Source organism: Martes martes (genome assembly GCF_963455335.1).
Source record: "Martes martes genome assembly, chromosome: 9".
Classification (NCBI taxonomy): Eukaryota; Metazoa; Chordata; class Mammalia; order Carnivora; family Mustelidae; genus Martes; species Martes martes.
In genome coordinates this window covers 89,390,264-89,410,843 of record NC_137896.1, presented here as the reverse complement: position 1 = coordinate 89,410,843, position 20,580 = coordinate 89,390,264, and the positions used below count along the sequence as shown (strand labels likewise).

General features: G+C 40.1%; 1 protein-coding gene across 3 annotated transcripts; it reads left to right on the top strand.

Moving 5' to 3' along the window:
- The first annotated feature begins 606 nt into the window (after nucleotides 1–606).
- Nucleotides 607–19,391, top strand: DUSP11 (dual specificity phosphatase 11). Of its 3 annotated transcripts, XM_080813532.1 has the most exons (10): nucleotides 607–838; nucleotides 2,269–2,344; nucleotides 6,352–6,483; nucleotides 9,511–9,634; nucleotides 13,192–13,252; nucleotides 15,460–15,506; nucleotides 15,777–15,852; nucleotides 16,078–16,284; nucleotides 17,388–17,471; nucleotides 18,971–19,391. In XM_080813532.1, exons 1-10 carry the CDS (start codon nucleotides 738–740, stop codon nucleotides 18,975–18,977), a joined length of 915 nt encoding a protein of 304 aa, XP_080669658.1. In that variant the 5' UTR covers nucleotides 607–737; the 3' UTR covers nucleotides 18,978–19,391. The 3 variants fall into 3 exon arrangements, with proteins under 3 accessions (XP_080669658.1, XP_080669656.1, XP_080669657.1); XM_080813530.1 differs by lacking the exon at nucleotides 18,971–19,391 and having other exon boundaries at nucleotides 17,388–18,057; XM_080813531.1 differs by lacking the exons at nucleotides 607–838; nucleotides 18,971–19,391 and adding an exon at nucleotides 912–990 and having other exon boundaries at nucleotides 17,388–18,057.
- The last annotated feature ends 1,189 nt before the right edge of the window (nucleotides 19,392–20,580 follow it).

The following is a 20,580-nucleotide window of genomic DNA, read 5'->3' as shown; positions in this document are numbered from 1 at the left end:
CAGTGAGGCAGTATCTTTGAAAATTTTGAATCTACATATCCTTCACTCCAACAATTCCACTTCTAGGGATTCAGATATAGATGTATACATATTTCAGGGCATTCATATTGCAGCCTGTCTGTAATACAGAACGAAAACCTGAAAAAAACGAAAAGTCCATCAGTATTGGACTGGTTATACAGATTATGTTTCTTATAATCAATGAAATACTATGCATACCAGGCATTGAAAAGAATAGAACGGATGTATGCATAAATTGGGAAAATCAGTATCCAAAATAGATTGTAGGATACATATACTATATTGCTTTTGTATAAAATAGGAGATACCTACATATATTTATACACACACACTAAGTGTGAATGTGACCAGTTGGAAAATATCTGGAAGAATCACACAAGGAACTGCAAGAGTGGGACTTAACTTTCATTCCATATCCTGCACTGTTTGAATTCTGAAGTGCACCAACATGCTCATCGAACCTGTGCTACCGGCCCCCAGCTTAGGAGGGCACTGTAGTTCCCCGACTCCTGTTTAGTAATCAAATTACAGTCAGCCGGCCAGCGTGGTTACGTCATCACGACTGTCGGTGGCGCGTGCGCAATAGCAAAGGGCCTGGGAACGACGTGGGTTGCTCCCTATTCGCTTCCGGTCCCGGATCTTGTTTTGGCACCGAAGACGCTGGGCTGGCGGCCTTGTCGCTCTTGCCGTTGGGTGGGCGGCATCTTGGGGCCCAGATGAGCCAGTGGCATCATGCCCGCGGCGGCTGGGGCCAGGGACGCGCGTTCTCTGGACGTAGCTCAGCCAAGAAGAAGCGCGGAAACCACGTCCCGGAAAGGTAATCTGCCTTGGCCCCGGGGCGTGGCCCTCTAGCTCCGAGCTCCTGGGCCTGGGCTCCATCTCTTGTGGTGTTTGCCTGCCCCTGTCCTCGCCGAACGCTTGCGGTCCGCCCCAGCTGGGAGGCACGATGCTCTCGCTGTTCCGCCCACGGTATCCGATCATGTGTGAGGTTCTGATTTTTCCCCATTCTGTTGAAAGCGAGGCTCTGGCCATTGCTTTTCCGGTAAAATGCGGAGGAATGGCTTAAGATGGGACTGCCAATGTTGGGGACAACCCCTTAATTACCAAATTGGAGTCTCCCTCAGCTCCTCGAGCTGTGTTGTTTGGGCACAGCAAATATGACTAATAAGAACCTAGTTGGAGCGAAAAAACCCACCTGGACATCCGGACTTTTCCATCGAAAAAGTTGATTTATAATGTTTCTAGGAATCATAGAGGGGATACTGTTGCTTCCTAACACGCCTCATTTGAGATAGCTGCTTCTGTCCAAATGATTAATTTTGAGAGTTTGCTTGTGTGTGCATTGAACTCTTGTATTCCTTGAGCCCTTCCTTTCCTTCCATCTTCTACATCAGGTCCCTTTCATTTTATCTCCTTAATATCTTTAACCTGTCAGTTTCTGTCAGCATCCAAATACAGAATTTGGCCGATCTGTTGCGGTTAGGTCCTAACTAGTGTACGTTTATCTACTCTTGTTTCCTTCCAATCCATTCTTCACACAAGAAGTCACTTTAATAGACTAGTTCAAATATTGCTCAAAAACATTGTTTTAAGAATAAAAAGAAACTCTTTACCATGGTCTTTAAGACTCTGCATAGTCTAGACTCTTCTCTTGCTTCTCCAGCCCCATCTTGTGCCACTTTTGTCCTCACTTTCTGTGCTTCAGCTATACTGAATTAACCTTATTTAACTAACTCATCCTACAGACAACAGCTCAAATATCACTTTTCACTGTGACTCCTAACATTACTAAGTGAAGTTCACAGCCCCTTTTCTATCAGGTTGTCTTTTAAAATATGAACTTGAAGTTTCCTGTTGATTGATTTTGATGGCATCAGTTGTATAAGGACTAAAAATAAACTGTGAAGTGAAAGAACTGAATTTAAGTTATTTCAGTCGACATGTATGTATTAACGACATCTTAGTATTCAGGATTGGTCTAGGTTTTATCAGGGATACAACAGTACTGGCCAACTCTGGCTTTAAATCTGCCTTACTTGTTGAGACTTTTGCACTGTTTTGTTGCCTTGTGTCTGAGAGAGTGGAAGTTGTTACTAGGTGGTGTTGAGTAAGTGGAACAGCAAAATTCAAAGCAAAGAGAAGAGGGGACCTACTGTGTGGGCTATGGTTTCCATTTACAAGGAGCCTTCATTCTATTCAGGGAGACAGGCTAACATAAAATTTGGCTAACAAAAAATGTATTAATAGGTGGAAAGACTACCTCCCAATTGGACAACGGATGCCTGGGACTCGTTTCATTGCTTTCAAAGTTCCTTTAAAAAAGGTGAGCAAAAGTAAATTCAGTATTCTTTCACAAATCCGAATTCATGGTGTAGAATACTCGTGCTCAAGCATGCCACACTCTGTTCCTCCACTCCCCCTTTTTAAAAAAGATTTTATTTGAGAGAGAATGAGTGAGAGAGAGCATGAGAGAGGAGAAGGTCAGAGGGAGAAGCAGACTCCCCAAGGAGCTGGGAGCCCGATGCAGGACTCGATCCCAGAAGTCCGGGACCATGACCTGAGCCGAAGGCAGCCGCTCAACCAACTGAGCCACCCAGGCGCTTCTCCCCCTCCCCCTTTTTAAAAAGTTTTTATTTTGTATGGTAATCTCTGTGTCCAGTGTGGGGCTTGAACTCACGACCCCAAGGTCAAGAGTCCCATGCTCAGGGCCGCCTGGGTGGCTCAGCTGGTTAAGTGTCTGACTCTTGATCTCAGCTCAGGTCTTGATCTCAGGGAGTCGTATGCTCTACGCCAGGCACTCTTCCATTTTCCCTTTTTAATAGCAAATACTTTGTTAACTTTGTTATATCCCCTTTACTATTCTGAAATAAAATTCATAGATAAATACTACTTCCATACTTAATTTTAAAGAAAAAAAAACAATGTAATGCTGAAACCAATAACATACACAATAAATAAAGTAATTTATAAAAAAGTAATATGTATTAATTTCAGTATGTAAATATTTGAGCATGACTATTTTAGAAATAAAAACATAGTCAATTACTTCCATCATGAATACAAAAACTGCACATCCAGGTTGAACTAGGTGGGTTTTCTTGCCTTGCTGGCAGAAATTTCCATAATAGTGAACAGCTCTTAGTAGGTTTTCAAATAAAACCTAGTATACGATCTTTACTTGGCTGGTAAAGTGATTACTGTCTTGGAAAAGTCAATGTACTTTAAAACTAGGCCAAAAAACTCGTGTTTATTTGTGAAATGAAGTTAGGTTCTAAGGCTTAGATAATTGCTAACGGTTTTTCACCTGTACGAGCATTGAATAGGATTTTCCAAAGTCATTCTCCGGGTGGCCCTGAAGGAGGGTGCACCCTGAGGCACCATTGGCCATGCAGGCCAGCAGCAGCGCCTCTGGGATTGCGGGGGTCTTTGAGGTGCAGCAGAGCCTGTGAGGTGAAGCTGAATGAAGGTCGTCCTGATGTTTTCTGAAAACGTGTCCGAGGATGGCTGCGATAAAATGACTAGGAGCACAACTGCGTGTAATGAGCATTTAGGTAGCTGCAGAGGAATGAATGTTCCAGTCCATAACTAAGGTGGTAAAAAATTCTTCATTGCCTCAAAGACATGGTCAAGAAGACGTGAAGTGAAGCAGATGATGAAAATTAATATTTTAGTTAACGTTGATCACTCACAAGAAGTTATGTAGAAAAACACGTGTTTGAGTATTTTTATTTTTTTATTATTATTAAAGATTTTATTTGAGAGAGAGAGAGTGTGTGTGTGCACAAGCTGGGGGAGGGGCAGAGGGAGAAGGAGAAGCAAGCTCCCCGCTGAGCAAGGAGCTAGACATGGGGCTTGATCCCAGGACCCTGGGATCATGACCTGAGCAAAAGGCAGATGCTTAACTGACTGAGCCACTCAGGTGCCCCTATTTGAATACTCTTCATTGCAGGGCAATAAAGTCTCTTATCATAAAAAAAAAGTAATTCAAGTGTGAGACACATTTGTAGGACTGTTAGGAATTTGTCAAGATTTCTAGCATTCATAACCCCTGTTCACTAAATGCTAATAAGACCCCTTCACTCCCATCATCATAACCAATAAACCCCCCAAAAGCCCCAATGCTGTGGATTAGTAAGTCAAGATTTCAGCAAGGAGATCCTGAAAATTGTGTTTTTGTTTGAACTAAGGAAGGAATAGATGGGGATAGCATTTGGCTAGTATAAAAAGAATGAGAGGAGACTTATGTCTCATTAAACTGCGCAGCATAGAATGGATTGGTATCTGGAAAAGCCTACTTTGAATATATTGGGAATTTATTTAGTTTGTGACTCATAGGTCAGAGTTCCTTTCTCACCTATTATGTTAGTTCTTCTGCATCTAGACTTAAAAACTGGTCTTTTCATAAAGGTAAACATATGGTTCTTATTCACATTCATCAACACCAAGCATGGTGCTGTTGAATAAGTTGAACAGTGTTTAGCATATAATAAATATTAGCAAATATTTGTGGAATGGACACCCCCTCCCATTTGCAGTTACTATGAATTATCTCCTATATTTCTCCTTTCCTCTGTGTGATTGTCCTAATTCCCTAACTCCCTACTCCATGGCCTCTAAAAGTGGATTCCTGAGGTTCTACCAGAGTCCCTGCTTAGCCTCTTGCCTAAAAGTACATCAGCAAGATAGAAGATAGGAAGACTCTGTGGTTTCCCTTCCTCCACACAGCCACAAATCTTTCCTGTATGATATGGTTATTTAGGCCCTGTAAAGAGGATTACAGAGCTGCATAACCACCCCACTGCAGGTCTTACTCATGCTCAGAGTCAGGGAGTAAAATGTGACATTGATTTCCTGTGTGTTTCATGGAAGTCACCCAAAGAAAAGCAGTCCCAATACTTGACAGTCAGTTCTCATGCACATTGGAATATAAATCAGAGTATGTTAAGTATCACATAAATGCCATGGCAAGAAATATCAAGGATTTCAGAGGAGGGGGAATTGATAACAGACGGGAAGCCTTCCTAAAGGGTTTGTGACTTAAATTAGTTATTTAAAGTTAGTTGTTCACACAGCTAGAGATGATATTTGATCCATCGGCCCTAAGTCTGCAAGAAGCTTACTGGACAGGGCACCTGGGTGGCTTAGTCATTGGGTGTATGCCTCTGGCTCAGGTCATGATGCCAGGATCCTGGGATCGAGCCCCACATCAGGCTTCCTGCTCAGTGGGAAGCCTGCTTCTTCCTCTCTCACTCACCCTGTTTGTGTTCCTTCTCTTGCTGTGTCTCTCTCTGCCAAATAAATAAATTAAATCTTAAAAAAACAAAACAAAACACACCTTACTGGAGAGATTGTATGTCTTACTGTAATTAATTTACTCTTTAAAACTTTCACAGTATTGTGTGGAAGACATCATCATCAATCTGTCAAATCTTCCTAATTAATTTATTATAAATTTAACATCACCTCAAATAGGGCAATTCTAAAACTCATAGAGAAAAGTAAACCTAAATAGCCAGGAAAATTTGAGAAAGAGGAATAATGGTGGAAGGGATCATGTAGCCCTGCCAGGTATTAAGCCTATATTAAAAGTGTTGCTAGGGCACAGGGAATTTTCAGGGCAGTGAAACTATTCTGTGTGATACTATAAGGGTAAATACAGGTCATACGTTGGCCAAAACCCATAGACTGTATGCTACATACTGATTTGAAAATGACATGTCGGTGTTGGTCCATTCTAACAAATGGACCACAGTGGTATGGAATGTTGATGGGGGGAAGCTGTGTGGGGGTAAAGGAGAGAGGGTATAGGAGGGAACTCTCCTTTCTGCTCAGTTTTGCTTTGAACCTGGAACTGCTGTAAAAGCTAATCTGTTAATTAAAAAAAAAAAAAAGTCTGTTGCTGGTATTTGAATAACCAAACAGATCAATGAGCAGAGTATGTAAATAGGCCAAATACATAAAAGAATATTTAGCAATAAAAGCCGCCTTTCATATATGTAAGTACTCAAGAAGTACTTAAAAGTACTTATTTACAGGTGTTCCGTGTGGCGCTGGACATAACGGTGGGCAGAATTGATGTGGTCCCTGCCTTCAGAGAGTTAAAGTCTGGTTAGGAGATCAACATAAAACAAACACAGAAATACAAAGAAGTGAGCTTATTTTCTTCCCTCTCATCTCTAGAAAAAAGGATTGTAACGTTGTAACGTAGCTTGTAAATTCCAGCAGAGTGGAAACTTTGCTTTGAATCTCATTGTGTTGGCATCACAAGGCTTGAATAAATGGAAAAGGATTTTAAGCACATGTTTGCTCTTTCTTTTTTCATTCTAACAGAGTTTTGAAAAGAACCTTGCTCCAGAAGAACGTTTTTCACCCTTGGATCTTTTTAACCAAATCCAAAAACAGAATGAAGAACTTGGACTAATTATTGATTTAACTTATACTCACCGCTATTATAAACCAGAGGTAAATGGAACCCTTCATTGAAAAGAACCTACTTTCTGCTACCATAATAATGCATAGTAATTCAGGAATTACCGTCTTATGCAAAGGTGAATGCTGGCTTTCTCCCATGGGTAATAGTTCAAAAAGGGAACTTAGTGGTTTCCATAAGTACATATTTCTAATTGGTGTCTCAAAATGAGATTAAAGACAGGAACTAAACACTGTAATATTGGATAGTAGACTCTGTATGTGCTGAAGAAATTCTATAAGCTTCCGTGTTCCATATTTTGAAAATGAAATAAACTTTCAGTAAGTATAGTAGCAAGAAATGAATATCCATTATGTCTTTAGCACTTATTTTAAGCAGTTGCCTGAGCATGTGAGCATTGTGGTAAAAGACAACTGTTCTCTAAATTTCATGCTTTTCTTTTCCTACTATCTCTCGATAAAAGAGCCCATATAGTCTCTTGGCCTGTGTGGCATCCCGGTGGGAGGGAATTATCCTTGTGACCAATTTCGTGGCCTTGGAAACGGTAACCCCTAATGTTTATTAATATTTGTAAAGCAGTTTGCTATTTAAAAAGTACTTTTACATGCTTTAACTTAGTTAATCCTCGCAACAGTCCTTTGCTGATGAAGCATTAGCAGTACTGACCTCTCCTGCTGAGTGCTTACTCTGCACTAAGCTCAAAGGATAGATGATTGCAGTTGCTCATTCTATAGATGATAGAACTTGAGTTTCAAAAAAGGAAGAATTGACACTTGAATTCAGTTATTCCTCTTGGTTTTTTTTTTTTATTATGGTCAGATACACATAAATAATCATCTTAAGCGTTCATAAGCATACAATTTGGTGGCATTAAATACATTGACAATGTTGTGTAACCATTATCACTGTCTTTAACCAGAACTTTTTCATCATCCTAAACCAAAACTATACCCATTAAATAATCCCACTTCCTCTCCCTGCAGCAGTAACCTCTGTGCTAGTTTCTGTCTCTGTGAATTTGACTATTCTAGGTACTTCATATAAGTGGAATCATACAATATTTGTCCTGTGTGTGACTTACTTCACTAAACATAATGTTTTCAAGGTTCATCCATGTAACAAAATGTCACTCCTTTTTATGGCTGAGTCATACTCCATTATGAGTACATTCACTATTTTGTTTATCCGTTCACCTTTGATGGACGCTTGAGTTATTTCCACTTTTTGGCTATTGTGAATAATGCTGCTATGAATATTTGTGTACCAGTACTGGGTCAGAGCCTTGCTTTCAGCTCCTCTAGATGTATAGGCAGGAATGGAGTTATTGGATCATGCTAGTTTTATGTCTAGAAACTTTTCGAGAAACCATCAGACTGTTTTCCGTTGTTGTTTTGTTTTTAAACAATTATCACAAGTTCTAAACATATACAGAAACAGACATAATACTTTGGGTGATCATTGTACACCCACAAACTCATCCAGCTTTAATCGTTATTAATTGATGGCTATCGTGTTTCATCTGTACACCTACTGGTTTCACCCCCATCCCATATTATCTTGGAGCAGATCCCATAGATCATATAATTTAACCTGTATATTTTTGGTATTTATATTTAAAATGTAGGGCTTTTATTTTTTACTATCATTATTTAACATTCAGTATCCAGTCAGTGCTCAAATTTTCGGTTGTCTTCTAAGTGTCATAAAAAATGTTTTTTAAGAGCTTGAATTAAATCCAAATAAGGTCCACACTTGGATTATTAGGTCTCTGACGTCTTATTTAGTCTGTAGGTTCTCCCTCCATGTCTCTCTCACTTTCTTTTTTTTCCCCTGGTGAATTTTATTTTTTGGAGAAACCAGGTATTTTGTTCATTCTGACTTGATGATTCCCTCCCCATGTGTTGTTAACATATTCTTCAGTCCTTTTATTTCCTATAAATTGCTAGTTGGACCTAGAGGCTTGATCAGATTCAGGCTTGTTTGGTTTTGTGTTTGTTTGTTTTTTGTGTTGTTTTTATTTTTGTTTTTGGCAAGACAGTTTCAGGAGTGATGATGTGTTCTTCTGTGGAGACATATAAGTGATTATCTCTTTCTGTGATACTAGTAGTCATTGATGATTGATATCTACATCCATTAATTCATTTGGGACTTCAAAAAATAATGAATTCTATTCCTTTTTCATTTATGAGCTGGGTATATTTTTGTCAAGAGAAGCTTCCTCCTCCTCATCATCTGTTTGGTTGCCCAATTGTAGAAGCATGTTTCTTTCCTTTTATTTAACAGGTGTCAAAATGATGAGTTGATGCACTAATATCCTCTGGTGGTAACCAATAAATTTTATTTATTTACTGTTTGTATCATTATGGACTTCATTGCAGCTATTATTCTCATTGAGGCACAAACCGAGGCCCTGTCTTTGCCCAGTTGCTTCTCAGTGTGGCTCTTGAGTCCTTTGGACATGACATCAGTTGTTTCTAGGCTTCTTCTGTGCTCAGGGCTAGGAAGTGTGTTTGTGTGTTTTTAATATAAAACAAATCATAGGTTCATACTAGTACTTTCCATTTCAATTCAGAACTATAGGATTTTCATTTAACCTCTTCTTTTATTGGTGTCTAATTTCTCCCACCCCAAGAATACGAGTTCTCAACAGTGCCTGCAATTTGCTTTCTCTACAATACAAAATCCAAGTTTTTCTGACACTGTTCTCCTGTTCTGCTTAAATCACAGCTGCCTTATAACCCTTAAGGTATAAAATATATAGTAGAACTACTTATTCATCATTTTATATACATTTATTCATATGGACTCAGCTTTCAGGTTTGTATGCCTTTGCCTATCCATTCTGTAGGGTTTTTTTTATTCCCCATTCTGTAGTTTCAATGAAAATCAGATGGTACTTCCTGGCTGGAACAGCTTGGGAAAAATGGCTCTTTTATCAGAATTACTGACAAACTATGTTTATTAATAATCTCTTGGTTTATATTCTGGCTTCTCTGGTTACTTTTTACTTCTTTCCTTACAAATGAAATAATATGCATTTTCACGGTTTTGCCTTATAGGACTTTCCAGAAACTATTCCTTACTTAAAAATTTATACAATTGGGCATCAGGTGCCTGATGACGACACTATTTTTAAATTCAAATGTGCTGTTAATGAGTTTTTAAAAGAAAATAGAGATAATGGTGAGTTTGTTGTTGTTTTTTCTTTTACCTGAACTTTGGTATGCATTTTGAATGGGGTTGGGACTTTTAGTGTGTTTAATAGTTTTAACGTTAGGCTTGTTGTGTTTGCTAATGTTAAGGTAGAAATGTCAGATGGTGGAGATAGATTGAGGTGTTCTTCCTTTTATGGTCACAAATTAACAATTTAGTTTGACAAATGGCTTTAATGAGAAATGTGAACTAGCTTCCTCATCTCTTTTTAAAATATTTGGGAAATATCTACTAAAATAAAAACATTCTTTTATCTCATTTATTGGTTCAGAGGTGAGAGGTGTGGGGGGAAAGGTTAAGGATGTCAGGGTATTGGGTCAAAGGGTATGGGGGGCATGGCTTGTGTGACCCTCTGCTGAAAACAAGGAAAAAAGTTGTCAAGGTCTTAGTGTATATAAAAGAGACAACAAAAGGGAAAGGTTTGGAGTGAGATGGAGCTCTGGAAGCAGAACAAAACAAGGCGCGCCCGGGGCATGGCCTCTCCATTGTGCACATCTCAGATATTCCTGCTGGTTTTCCACTTTGGGTACAGATGCAGAGGACACTTCCACCTCTCATTCAGACAAGGAAGGACCTAAAAAGCTGGCGCTTCTTGTTCCTGCTTCAAAATCTGTCTTACTCCGTGGGCAATAGATCTTAGCAAGCTATTAGCTTCTGAATTTTAAGGATCCACCTACCTATTTCTGGTACCTGACTATCAAAAAGAATGTGGTATTTGCCATATTTTAAGACTGAGGAATCTTTTGTCTTTGGAAAGCCACCAATCTACAGGACCAAGTGCTCATTTTGTTCTCTAAATTTAGCTTGAGGAGCCTATATTTTGTTAAGTAAATATGACAGAGAGTAAATATTCCATATATATATACATACATAAACAGGGAGTAGGAGAGAAAAAATAGAGATGGAGGTGGGAGAATAGGGGATGGGAGGCGAGAGAGAAAGAGATGGGAATTTTAAGATAATTTTTCAAACTATAACCTGGTTGCCTCATGCAGGCACTGGCTTTTCAATATCTTAAGCCCTGCTCCCAGATCTTCCCTGTACTTTAAAACTTGGGAGGCTTGGCCCTGCCTCTGACAACCACGTCATCTATAAAAGAGGTAGACTCTCTGATCTGTATTAACCCATCTTGGAAACATCGCCTCGTAGGACGTTAGGGTGCGGCTGCGGGCTGCTCGTGGCTCCCCAGCTCCTGTGTGTGCGGCTGCTGTACAGTATCCCTTCGGTTCTGTGAGTCCGTGCGAACAGGGCCATCAGTCTTGTTTGTTCACGTGCTGTCCCATGTTGGTCTCCTGCCTGTGTTGTGCTGACTTCACTGTGCCCTCAGCCCTGGCAGTCTGGAGAGCTTACTTTTGATCCATTTTGGCTTCCTCTGTTCTAAGCCCCTCCCACAGACACCAGACTCCCTGATGAAGAGGAGGACGCTTGACCCTTCACTCCCTAGAGTCGGTAGAGGCTCAGAAAATACGTTAATTCAGTAAATGCTGAGAGCCTTTTAGATTTGTTGGCAGGGCCCAGGGATACAGAAGTTCATTAGAAACTGACAGTACCCCGGAAGATAAACGTGTGGTAACTATGAGAGAGTGGGTTAATTATAATAAAAGAATTAAGTGCAACGGGAATATGGAGGAGAGGCTGAGGGAGGCCTGACTAAGGAGACAGCATTTGAGCGAGGCTGTAGGGAAGAGGATTTTGCCAGAATGAGAAAAGGAATATCCAGGTTTGGGGAACAAGTGCAAAAGGCACAGGCCTTGACCTTGTGCCCAGGAGCGGCAGCCTCTCTAATGACCAGAGGATAGTGTGAAAGGGCATAGAATTCACCTGTTGAATTTCAACAAACATTTATAGGACACCTTTTAAGTTAAAGGCACTGTTCTAGGAAGCAGAACGGAAGCAAGTTCTTGCCCTTTTATACTCTGCATTCTAGTGGGAGACAGGGATAAATAAGTAACTATAGGAAATGTTAGATGGTGATGACGTGCTTTGGAGAATAACGAACAGGATTCAGAAGTGAGGGCCTGTGTTGGGTGATCAGGGAAGGCCTCTCTATTAAGATGTCATTTGAGTAGAGCCTTAAAAGAAATGAGGAACCAGTGGATATCTGGGAAGTTTGGGGGGACAGAGTGTTGCCAAGCAGAGGGAATAGGAGGTGCAAAGCCCCTGAGGCAGGACTATGCTCGGCATGTTTGAGGAATAGTAAGCAGACCAGTGCAGCTGCAGTGGGGAACGTGTGTGAGGTCAGGGCCGTAGAAAATGGAGTCTGGGAGGTTGGCAGGGGGCAGGAGGAAGTGGATCATGGAGGTCCCTGGAGGTCCTGGTTTGAATCATTGTGGACATACAGTTCAGATGGAGAGACTGATGATACCGTTTTTAAAGAGTTCTAAATGCTTTGCTGAAAGTTTGGGCTTTTTTCTATGCTAAATGGAGATTTTTAAGCAAGGGAGCAACCCTACGAGTTTGTATTTTAGGAAGATCCACATCTTCCATATGAAGAATTACTTGAAATAGACAAGATTTAGAGGTAGGGAGACAGTAGCCCAGGCAGGTGACGAGTGCTTTCCTACCAGACACCACCTAGTCACAAGACATACAGTTTGCAGAGATCAACTACACTTAATCATTTATTTAATTTCTCACACACTTTAAATTTATTTTATTTTTAAGATTTTATTCATTTGAGACAGAGAGATAGAACATGTGTAGGGGGAGAGGCAGAGGGATAGGGAGAAGCAGTCTCCGTGCTGAGCCGGGAGCCTGAGGTAGAGCTCAATCCCAGGACCCAGAGATCATGACGTGAGCCAAAAGCAGACACTTAACCATCTGAGCTTCTCACGTAATTTTTTTAAAGGATGGACTAAGAGATACTGTGGCATAGCTGGAAAAATCTTAGACTTGATTCTAATCTTTGCTCTGTCTGCCTGCTTTGCAGCTTGGGCTTCCGTCACCAAGTCTGACTTTTTCATCAGGAGATAGGAGCAGCGCTGCTCTCCTGGGCGCTTCACGGGCACGCAGACTGTGGGGCATGAGGAGCAACAAATGAGAGCAGGGATGGAAGCACTTTGGGAATTCATGAATCCCGCAGAAACTGTTCTTTTTCATATTCAGTATCCAAAGAAAAGGCATCTGATTTGTTTTACTCAAAAAAAAGTTTGATTCTTCTAGCCTGTTTTTGGGGGGGTTTTTTGCATTCATTTTCTATAATTAAATCAGTTACTGATGGACATTCTATAGTAAGAAGCTGGGTTCGTCTCCATGCCATTTTGGCTGTTAGTACCTGACTAGGCCTTCCCCAGTTTACACGATTGCTTCTAATAGGGGCTATGCAGAATTTCTCAGGGGCAGTGAATTTCGACTTTATGTGAAATAATTCTGTAGAGTGTATTCCTAAAATAACACACTCCTTATCAGTTATTCCTTTTCAGGGTTGTGGTAGTGGCAACTAATAAATGGTACTCTAAAGAAAATAGTAGAATTTGTTTTAAGTGTATCTACTTCACTTATTTAACTCTGTATTCCTTATTTTGTAGACAAACTTATTGGTGTTCATTGTACGCACGGTTTAAACAGGACTGGCTATCTCATCTGCAGGTGAGTTGCCAACCCCAGGAGACAGACCACGTTTAAGTTGTTTTGTTTACAATAATAGCATAAGCTAGTTGCAAAAAATGCAGTCAGTATTGAAATGTATGAAAGTTTAGAAAGCAGTCTTGCTCCCACCCAGAGATTACCAGCAATAGTCATTTACTACGTATTTTTCAGACTTAAATATGCAGACAGATATAAGTATATACATGTAATTTAATGGTGTTAATATTTAGACATCCTGTTTTATAATTTAATATATCGTGGACATCTTCCTATGACAATATTTGGAAACTTCATTCTTTTTTAGAAGCTGCAATGTTTCATTGCTTTCTGAGGAACATAAAAGTCAGTAGTTTTTAATATTTTAAAACATTGAATCAGTGAACATTCCTGTATGAACAAATTTGAATATATATGCTATTTTCTCAGATAATTTCACTCAGAATGGAATTTCTGAATCAAAGTATTGATACATTTGTTCATTCAGAAAGACTGAGCATCTGCTCTGTGTAAGCACTGTGCTGGGTGCTAGCAGAAAGACCTCAGAGACTTGACTTGCCTTTTGTGAACTCTTAATAGTCAAGAGAGTATGAATAGACATTCAGGAATCACACAAATGCATGTGGAATTACAAATCTGATAAATGCCAAAGAGAGGGACATGGTACGTGAGAGCATATTAATCGGGGGGTTTGACCTTAGCATGGAGAATACAGAATGTTTCTTTGGGGATGTTTGGGCTGATACCTGAAGGATGATGAGGTTAGACACTGTTAGACACTGGGGAGAGAATTCTAGGCATAAGGAACAGCAAAGACTGATAATAGGAAAGCATATGCTATGTTGGAACGAGCCAGGGAGGCTGGGCCATGGGAAATACGATGTTAAAATGGAGCAGAAAAGTTAAAAAAATAAAAGGGGGGAGTGGGTGTGGGAGTGCCTGGCTGGCTCAATCGGTAGAGCATTTGACTCTTGATCTCAGGGTCATGAGTTTGAGCCCTGGTATAGATTACTTTTTTTTTCTTCTTCTTTTTTTTTTTTAAGATTACTTTAAAAAAAAAAAAGTTTAAAATGGAGGTGGAGGGGCACCTGGCTGACTCAGAAGGGCATATGACTCTTGTTCTTGGTGTCTTGAGTTCAAGTGCTAAAGATTACTTTAAAAAAAGTTTACAGTGGAGCTGGAAGTACGGGGAGGAGCTAGATCATGCGGGTCTGTGTTTAGACTTAAGAGTAATTGAAAACCATTGAACGTTTTTTGTTAAGGGTGAGTATGTAGAACATAATCACAGTTGCATTATCAAGCCATCCTTTTGATGCTAAGTGGAGAATATACTGTAGGGAGGAAGAGTGGAAGCAAGGAGAAAAGTTAGGCTTTGTAGAAATCAAGGCATGATGACGGTGGCTTGGACCAGGGTGTGGTGGTCATTTGGGAGGAAAGATGTGGACATATCTAGAGCTATTCATTGTTAGGACTTGGTAGTGTGTTGAAGGTGAGGGTGAGGGAGAAATGGCTGGCGGTGGCAGTGACTCCTAAGCTTCTGGCCCATAGTGTTGGTTAGATAGTATTTAGATTTGAGGTTAGTATTTTTCCCAATTTGTCTTTTTCTGTTGTTGGTTCCTGATAAGTACTCTGTCATATTAAGTAAGTGTCCTGTTTCTAGTATACAAAACACTTTCATAAAAATGACTATTGTGGGGCACCTGGGTGGCTCAGTAGGTTAAGCATCTGCCTTCAGTTCAGGTCATGATCCCAGGGTCCTGGGATCGAGCCCTGTGTTGGACTCCCTGCTCAACAGGGACCCTGCTTCTACCTCTCCCTCTGCCACTCCCCCCTGCTCTACTCTCTAACTCTCTCTCAAATAAGTAAAATCTTAAAAAACAAAACCAAAAAAACCAAAAATAACTGTTGTATTTTTATCAGGTACCTTTTTAACATCTGCCAGTTTGGTCCGTTATTTTCTTCTCTTTCATTTAGTAATTAAATTGTTGTATTAATGTAAGTAATTATATTAATAGATTTGCTACAGTTGGGTCATCCTTGGAATAAAGTTTTTTTGTGGTCATGATATATCATTCTTTAATTATGGGATTAGATGTGCTAATATTTTCTTAGGATTTTTATATATGTAAGTGAAATTGGACCTTTTTTGAAAACACTTGATTTTTTTCTTTTCATATATATAAATGACTTGAATTATGTTGTTTTGTTAGATATTTGATTGATGTACAAGGCATGAGGCCAGATGATGCAATTGAATGTAAGTATAAGGGTTGTCACTATTTTTTCTTTTTATAAAAGTTGAAGGTGGAAATGTAGATGAATTTCTCAGATTTTGGAAAAAAGAAACGTTTGTAATTCATTTGCTCTGACAATACATTCTTTTGTCAAAAGTTTGTAAAGGGATGTATCTGGAAATAGTGAGGTATAACTGCCTGAGTGATTAGCCAGTGGATTTCAGCTTTGACCTGTTTTCTCTGGGAAAGATTTGCTTTTTGTAGTGATTTTTAACAGTTCACCCACTCTTCAGTATTCAATAGGTGCCGCGGACATTGCTTGGAAAGACAAAACTATATTGAAGACCTTCAGAAAGGTCCCATCAGAAGGTAAGTTGCATTTTATATGTGAGATCTATGGTTAGGGAGATCTGTTTTTACATCATTGAAGTTGTATGTGTTCATTCTTCTTGTAACTTATTTACTTGCTCAGGGAACTTTAAACAAACAGGTAGGGGAGGATGGGATTGTTATTTTCATGGACCAAAATATCGTCACTAAATTGGCTACGGAATTTGGAAACCAGTAATACTGTGTGGGAACGTTCTCTTTGAGGAATTGGGATTCCAGTGTATCCAGATCAAGTGGTTTTGAAGATGTAACACACATGATGGAACCAGTCCACACCACTATTAACCAGTCCACACCACTGTATAAGCCTGTTAACCAAGGACATTGGTATAACCTACATCAGACCCAAGGTTACCCAGTACCTTCTCGGCATTTCCACAGCCAAACCCAGGATTTGCAGCAGTCAGTAAGGTATCTCTTCTGTCCTCTTTTCTAGAATTGAAATAGAAATTTATATTGCAAATTAGTGCAAACACATGAAAATGGTGAAAACCAATGTTTTCTAGCTGACCAGAGGTATCATTTGCTCCATATTTTGCATTCAGGGCTGGAAAATAAAGCATAGGATGGGAGGGAATGTGTGAATTTTCAGAGGCAGCTGGGAAAATGACTTAGAAAATTTCACTGATTCTAAACTTAGTTTAAGCCAAAAGTTTGATGTGATTACCAAAAAGGATCTTGCATTCTTAGGCTCTATTAATAGTGGTAAAGTTTGCAGAATAAGGAAGGTTGTTATTTAAAGAGTAAATACAAATTAAAAGGAAAAATAGTAAAATTCCAGTATGATGTATTACATTTACCGATCTTGCTTTTTTTTTTTTTTTTAATATTTTATTTATTTATTTGACAGAGAGAGATCACAAGTAGGCAGAGAGGCAGGCAGGGAGAGGGGGAAGCAGGCTCCCTGCCGAGCAGAGAGCCCGATGCGGGGCTCGATCCCAGGACCCTGAGATCGTGACCTGAGCCAAAGGCAGAGGCTTAACCCACTGAGCCACCCAGGCGCCCCTCTTGCTTTTGAAACAATTAGATTTCAATCTTAATTTCCCAAATTTGTTGCATGTGTAGTTAATAATTAGAATTTCTATACTTTATAGCTAATTTATATATGTATTTATACAGTGAAAGCAGCTTTCTATTTTTAAAAATAAATACCTCAATACTGTCTCACATCAACTCTGCAGGACTTGGGGAGAAACTATTTGATTAGAAAAGTGTGGGCATTTATCTCTGTAAGGAAGGGTTGGAATAGCTCTTGGGAACCTACTGTGTGCCAAGGTGTGTGGTAGGTAATTTAAATACATTTTCTTAATTTACCTTGAAAACCACCCATGAAGATGGAAGGTATTACCTCCATTTTATAAAGAACTAAGAAATCCAAAGATGAAGCAGTTTATCTGCTAAGGTTGTACAAGGAGAAGACAGTAGAACCTGAGTGTTTGTGTATTATTTTATAAAGCTTATTAAGATATTTTATTAAAACTAATAATAATACATTACTTTTTGTTTTCTTTAAGAAAATTTTCACAGAACCAGAACATTTACCAGAGAGGCCATATCCCTCCTCCTGGTCCCCCTGGAGAGGACTATTCACAAAGGAGGTACTCTTGGAATGTAAAGCCAAACGCCAGTCAAGCAGCCCAGAATACAGTGTGGTATCCGGGCAGTTACTACAGACTCTCCTATCCAACCTATTGTGGATGGACCGAATGACACAAACCTGTCCTAGAAATCTCTCTGCAGATAGAGCAGGAATGAAGACAGTTGAAGTGACTTTTTATAAGATCAGGTCAAATGTGAGGTTTATAATCTATTTTATTGCTCCCTCATGTGTTCAAGCTTAAAGAAAAATTACATTGATACCTCTTTGTCGATAAATTTGCAGTATTTGCAACAGTAAAGGAAATAATCTGTCATTCAGTCTTACATTTTTTTTAAAGGAAGATGGTATTTTAGGACTGAGAAAGTAATAAAGAATTTCCCTTGTAAATTATTTTTTAAAAATTCTGTCTTCCTTATCAGTGTGTTTCTTTCTGACTAGACTTGTGATAGGGGGGTATGTGCAGAACTTTGTGGTGTTTTTGTCATGTTCTATTATTGGCCCAATCATTAAGGCTATCTTTTTTTCCCCTAACTGTTCAAGATTTCTATTAAAACCTACCTAAGAGACATTCTCTTTAAAATCTACTTGAAGTTAGTAATTGTATTTTTCTTTTTAAGACTTTATTTGTTTGAGAGAGGTAGAGAGAGAGCACAAGTAGGCAGAGCAGCAGGCAGAGGGAGAGGGAGAAGCAGGCTCCCCGCTGGGCAGGGAGCCCAAGAGGCCCGATCCCAGGATCCTGAGATCACGACCTGAGCCTAAGGCAGACGCTTAACCGACTGAGCCACCCAGGTGCTCCTAGTAATTATATTTTTGTGGTTAGACATTTCTTTCTTTGGTAGTCTGTTGTGGGATTTGACCAACTTCTTTCACTGAATTGTCAGATATACCATCTAACACATCTAAGAACAGATAAACTTTTAGGTAATAGACTCTCAGCTGGGCAAGAGAAACTGATAAACCAGAATGCTGGTTAATTTACCTGACAGGGTAATTGTTACCAACTGGGTAGAACTATTCAGAAAACTGGAAAACTTGTATAGACTACAGAAGTTCTTTAATGAACAAAGCAGGATACAATACTTAAAGTCTGGGATGTCTGGAAGACTTGTGGACAAGGATGGCTCCTTGTTTTATTACTTGTCTGTTGAACATAACCCACTGGGATCTTTTTGCTCTTGCCTTACAGTAGAGTAGTGCCTTGATCTTGACTTTTTCTGTTCTCTTTCCTGCTGGTATGCCTCTGGAACATACAGATGGATCACTTGGGAGGTGTTAAATATTTTTAGTTGCAGAGGAAGCCAGAGACCCGTTTGCTCAATAAAGTGTCTCATCAACATGACATCCTAAGCCTCAGTAGATACTCGATGAGTACTTGGGCAGCTTAGCTTCATTTTTTTTTTTAAAGCCTCTGACTTTGAAGATTTGTATCCTAGAATGTCTCATACTGCATGCGACAGGCATTTTCTTTATCCTCTTTTCCATCTAAACAACATGTAGAACCTGACCACGAGGAAGTGCTGTAGTTCAGCCAGTCCCCTGGCCTGTGTCCATTAGCTCCGTCACGCTGCTGCCCGTCATCTGAGATGCTCAGGAAGTGGTCCTCGGCCTGCCACATGTAACAGATTTGGAAGTTCTTCTTGCTGAAAGGCTGCTCTTGTGGCTACACCTTGAAGGCTCACGTGGACTGAAACTGGAGCCAGACAGATGGTGAGGGGTACGGGAAAGAACAAGCAGGGGCAGGGCGTGGGAATCCAGCTACTCTGATGGTTTTCTTTGGCAAGCAGTTTCCAAGGAGGCCGTTGCCAGTAGAAGTGCCCTCCTTAGAAGTACTGCTGCCTTCAGAAGATGTGACCCTGTCGTCCCCTCTGTCCCCTTCCCATTTCAGTCAACAATGGTTTGTTAAAAAACTAAACTCCTTAAAAACAAACAACAACAAAAAAAGAGGCTGCTTTCGCTTTCTCATGTCTCATTTATTCTTCACCATGCTAGAGTTCTGGTTTCTACTCACACCATACCCCTTAAAAGTCCTCTGGTTAAAGGGACCAGCCACTCCCGTTTTTTTAAAGGTCTTCAGTAGCCTTTTAAGCTTTTTTAAAGTTTTCATTTTTATTTAAAAAACACGTAGGAGTAGTTTAAAATTCAAATAGTTCTACTGAGATTACAGTGGAAGAGAACAGTCCCTCCCCCTGCCCCACCGGTATCACTTCCCAAAGGCAAACACTAAATATTCCTTTGTTGGAGAGGGAGAGTGGGGAGGGGCAGAGGGAGCGAGAGAATGAATCCTCAGCAGGCTCCAAGCTGAGTTCTGAGCCCAATGCAAGGCTCCATTGAACCCAGAGTCGATGCCTAACTGAGCCACCCAGGCGCCCCGAACACTAAATATTTTTGCATAACACTAAATATTTTTGCATTATCTTCTAGTATTTGCCTCCAGCTTTAAATACTAGGTTTATTTTGCCACTTACTGCTTCTTCTGCCATGGAGAATACGGATTTAGCTCATGCACATCATTTACCCACATGCACACTTCTGTTCTTACCCTCAGTATCGTTCTCTCCCAACTTCTGGTTCAGTCAGTATTCTAAGCTCCCGTTCCCTAGATATACTGAGCCATAGTATGCTGAGCTCCTTTCTTACACTGCTTTTGTCCTCATTTTGCCTTGTTTGCTTCTTTTCTCTGCACCTATCACCGGTTCATCCCCAAGATCCCAACACCACTATAACATTTCTCTTCATATGGATAGGACAGACCCAGATCCTTTTTTGTCTGAAATCTTCCCTGGAACCCTCCTGGCCTTTTCCAGGTTGGGCGCTGAGTTAAGATGGCTGCCTTAACAAAGCACCAGCTTGGGCCGCCTAAACAACAGAAATTTATGTTCTCACAACAGAAATTTACGTTCTCAGTTCTGGGGGCTACATGTCCGAGCTGAAGGTGTCGGCAGGGCTGGTCTCTTCTGTGTTTAGAGATGGCCATCTTCTCCCTTTGTCCTTACATGGTCTTCCAGCTGAGACTGTGTTCAGATTCCCTCTTACTAGGACACCAGTCATACTGGATTGATGCCACTCTTATGACCTTGTTTAAACGTATTACCTCTTTAAAGACCTTG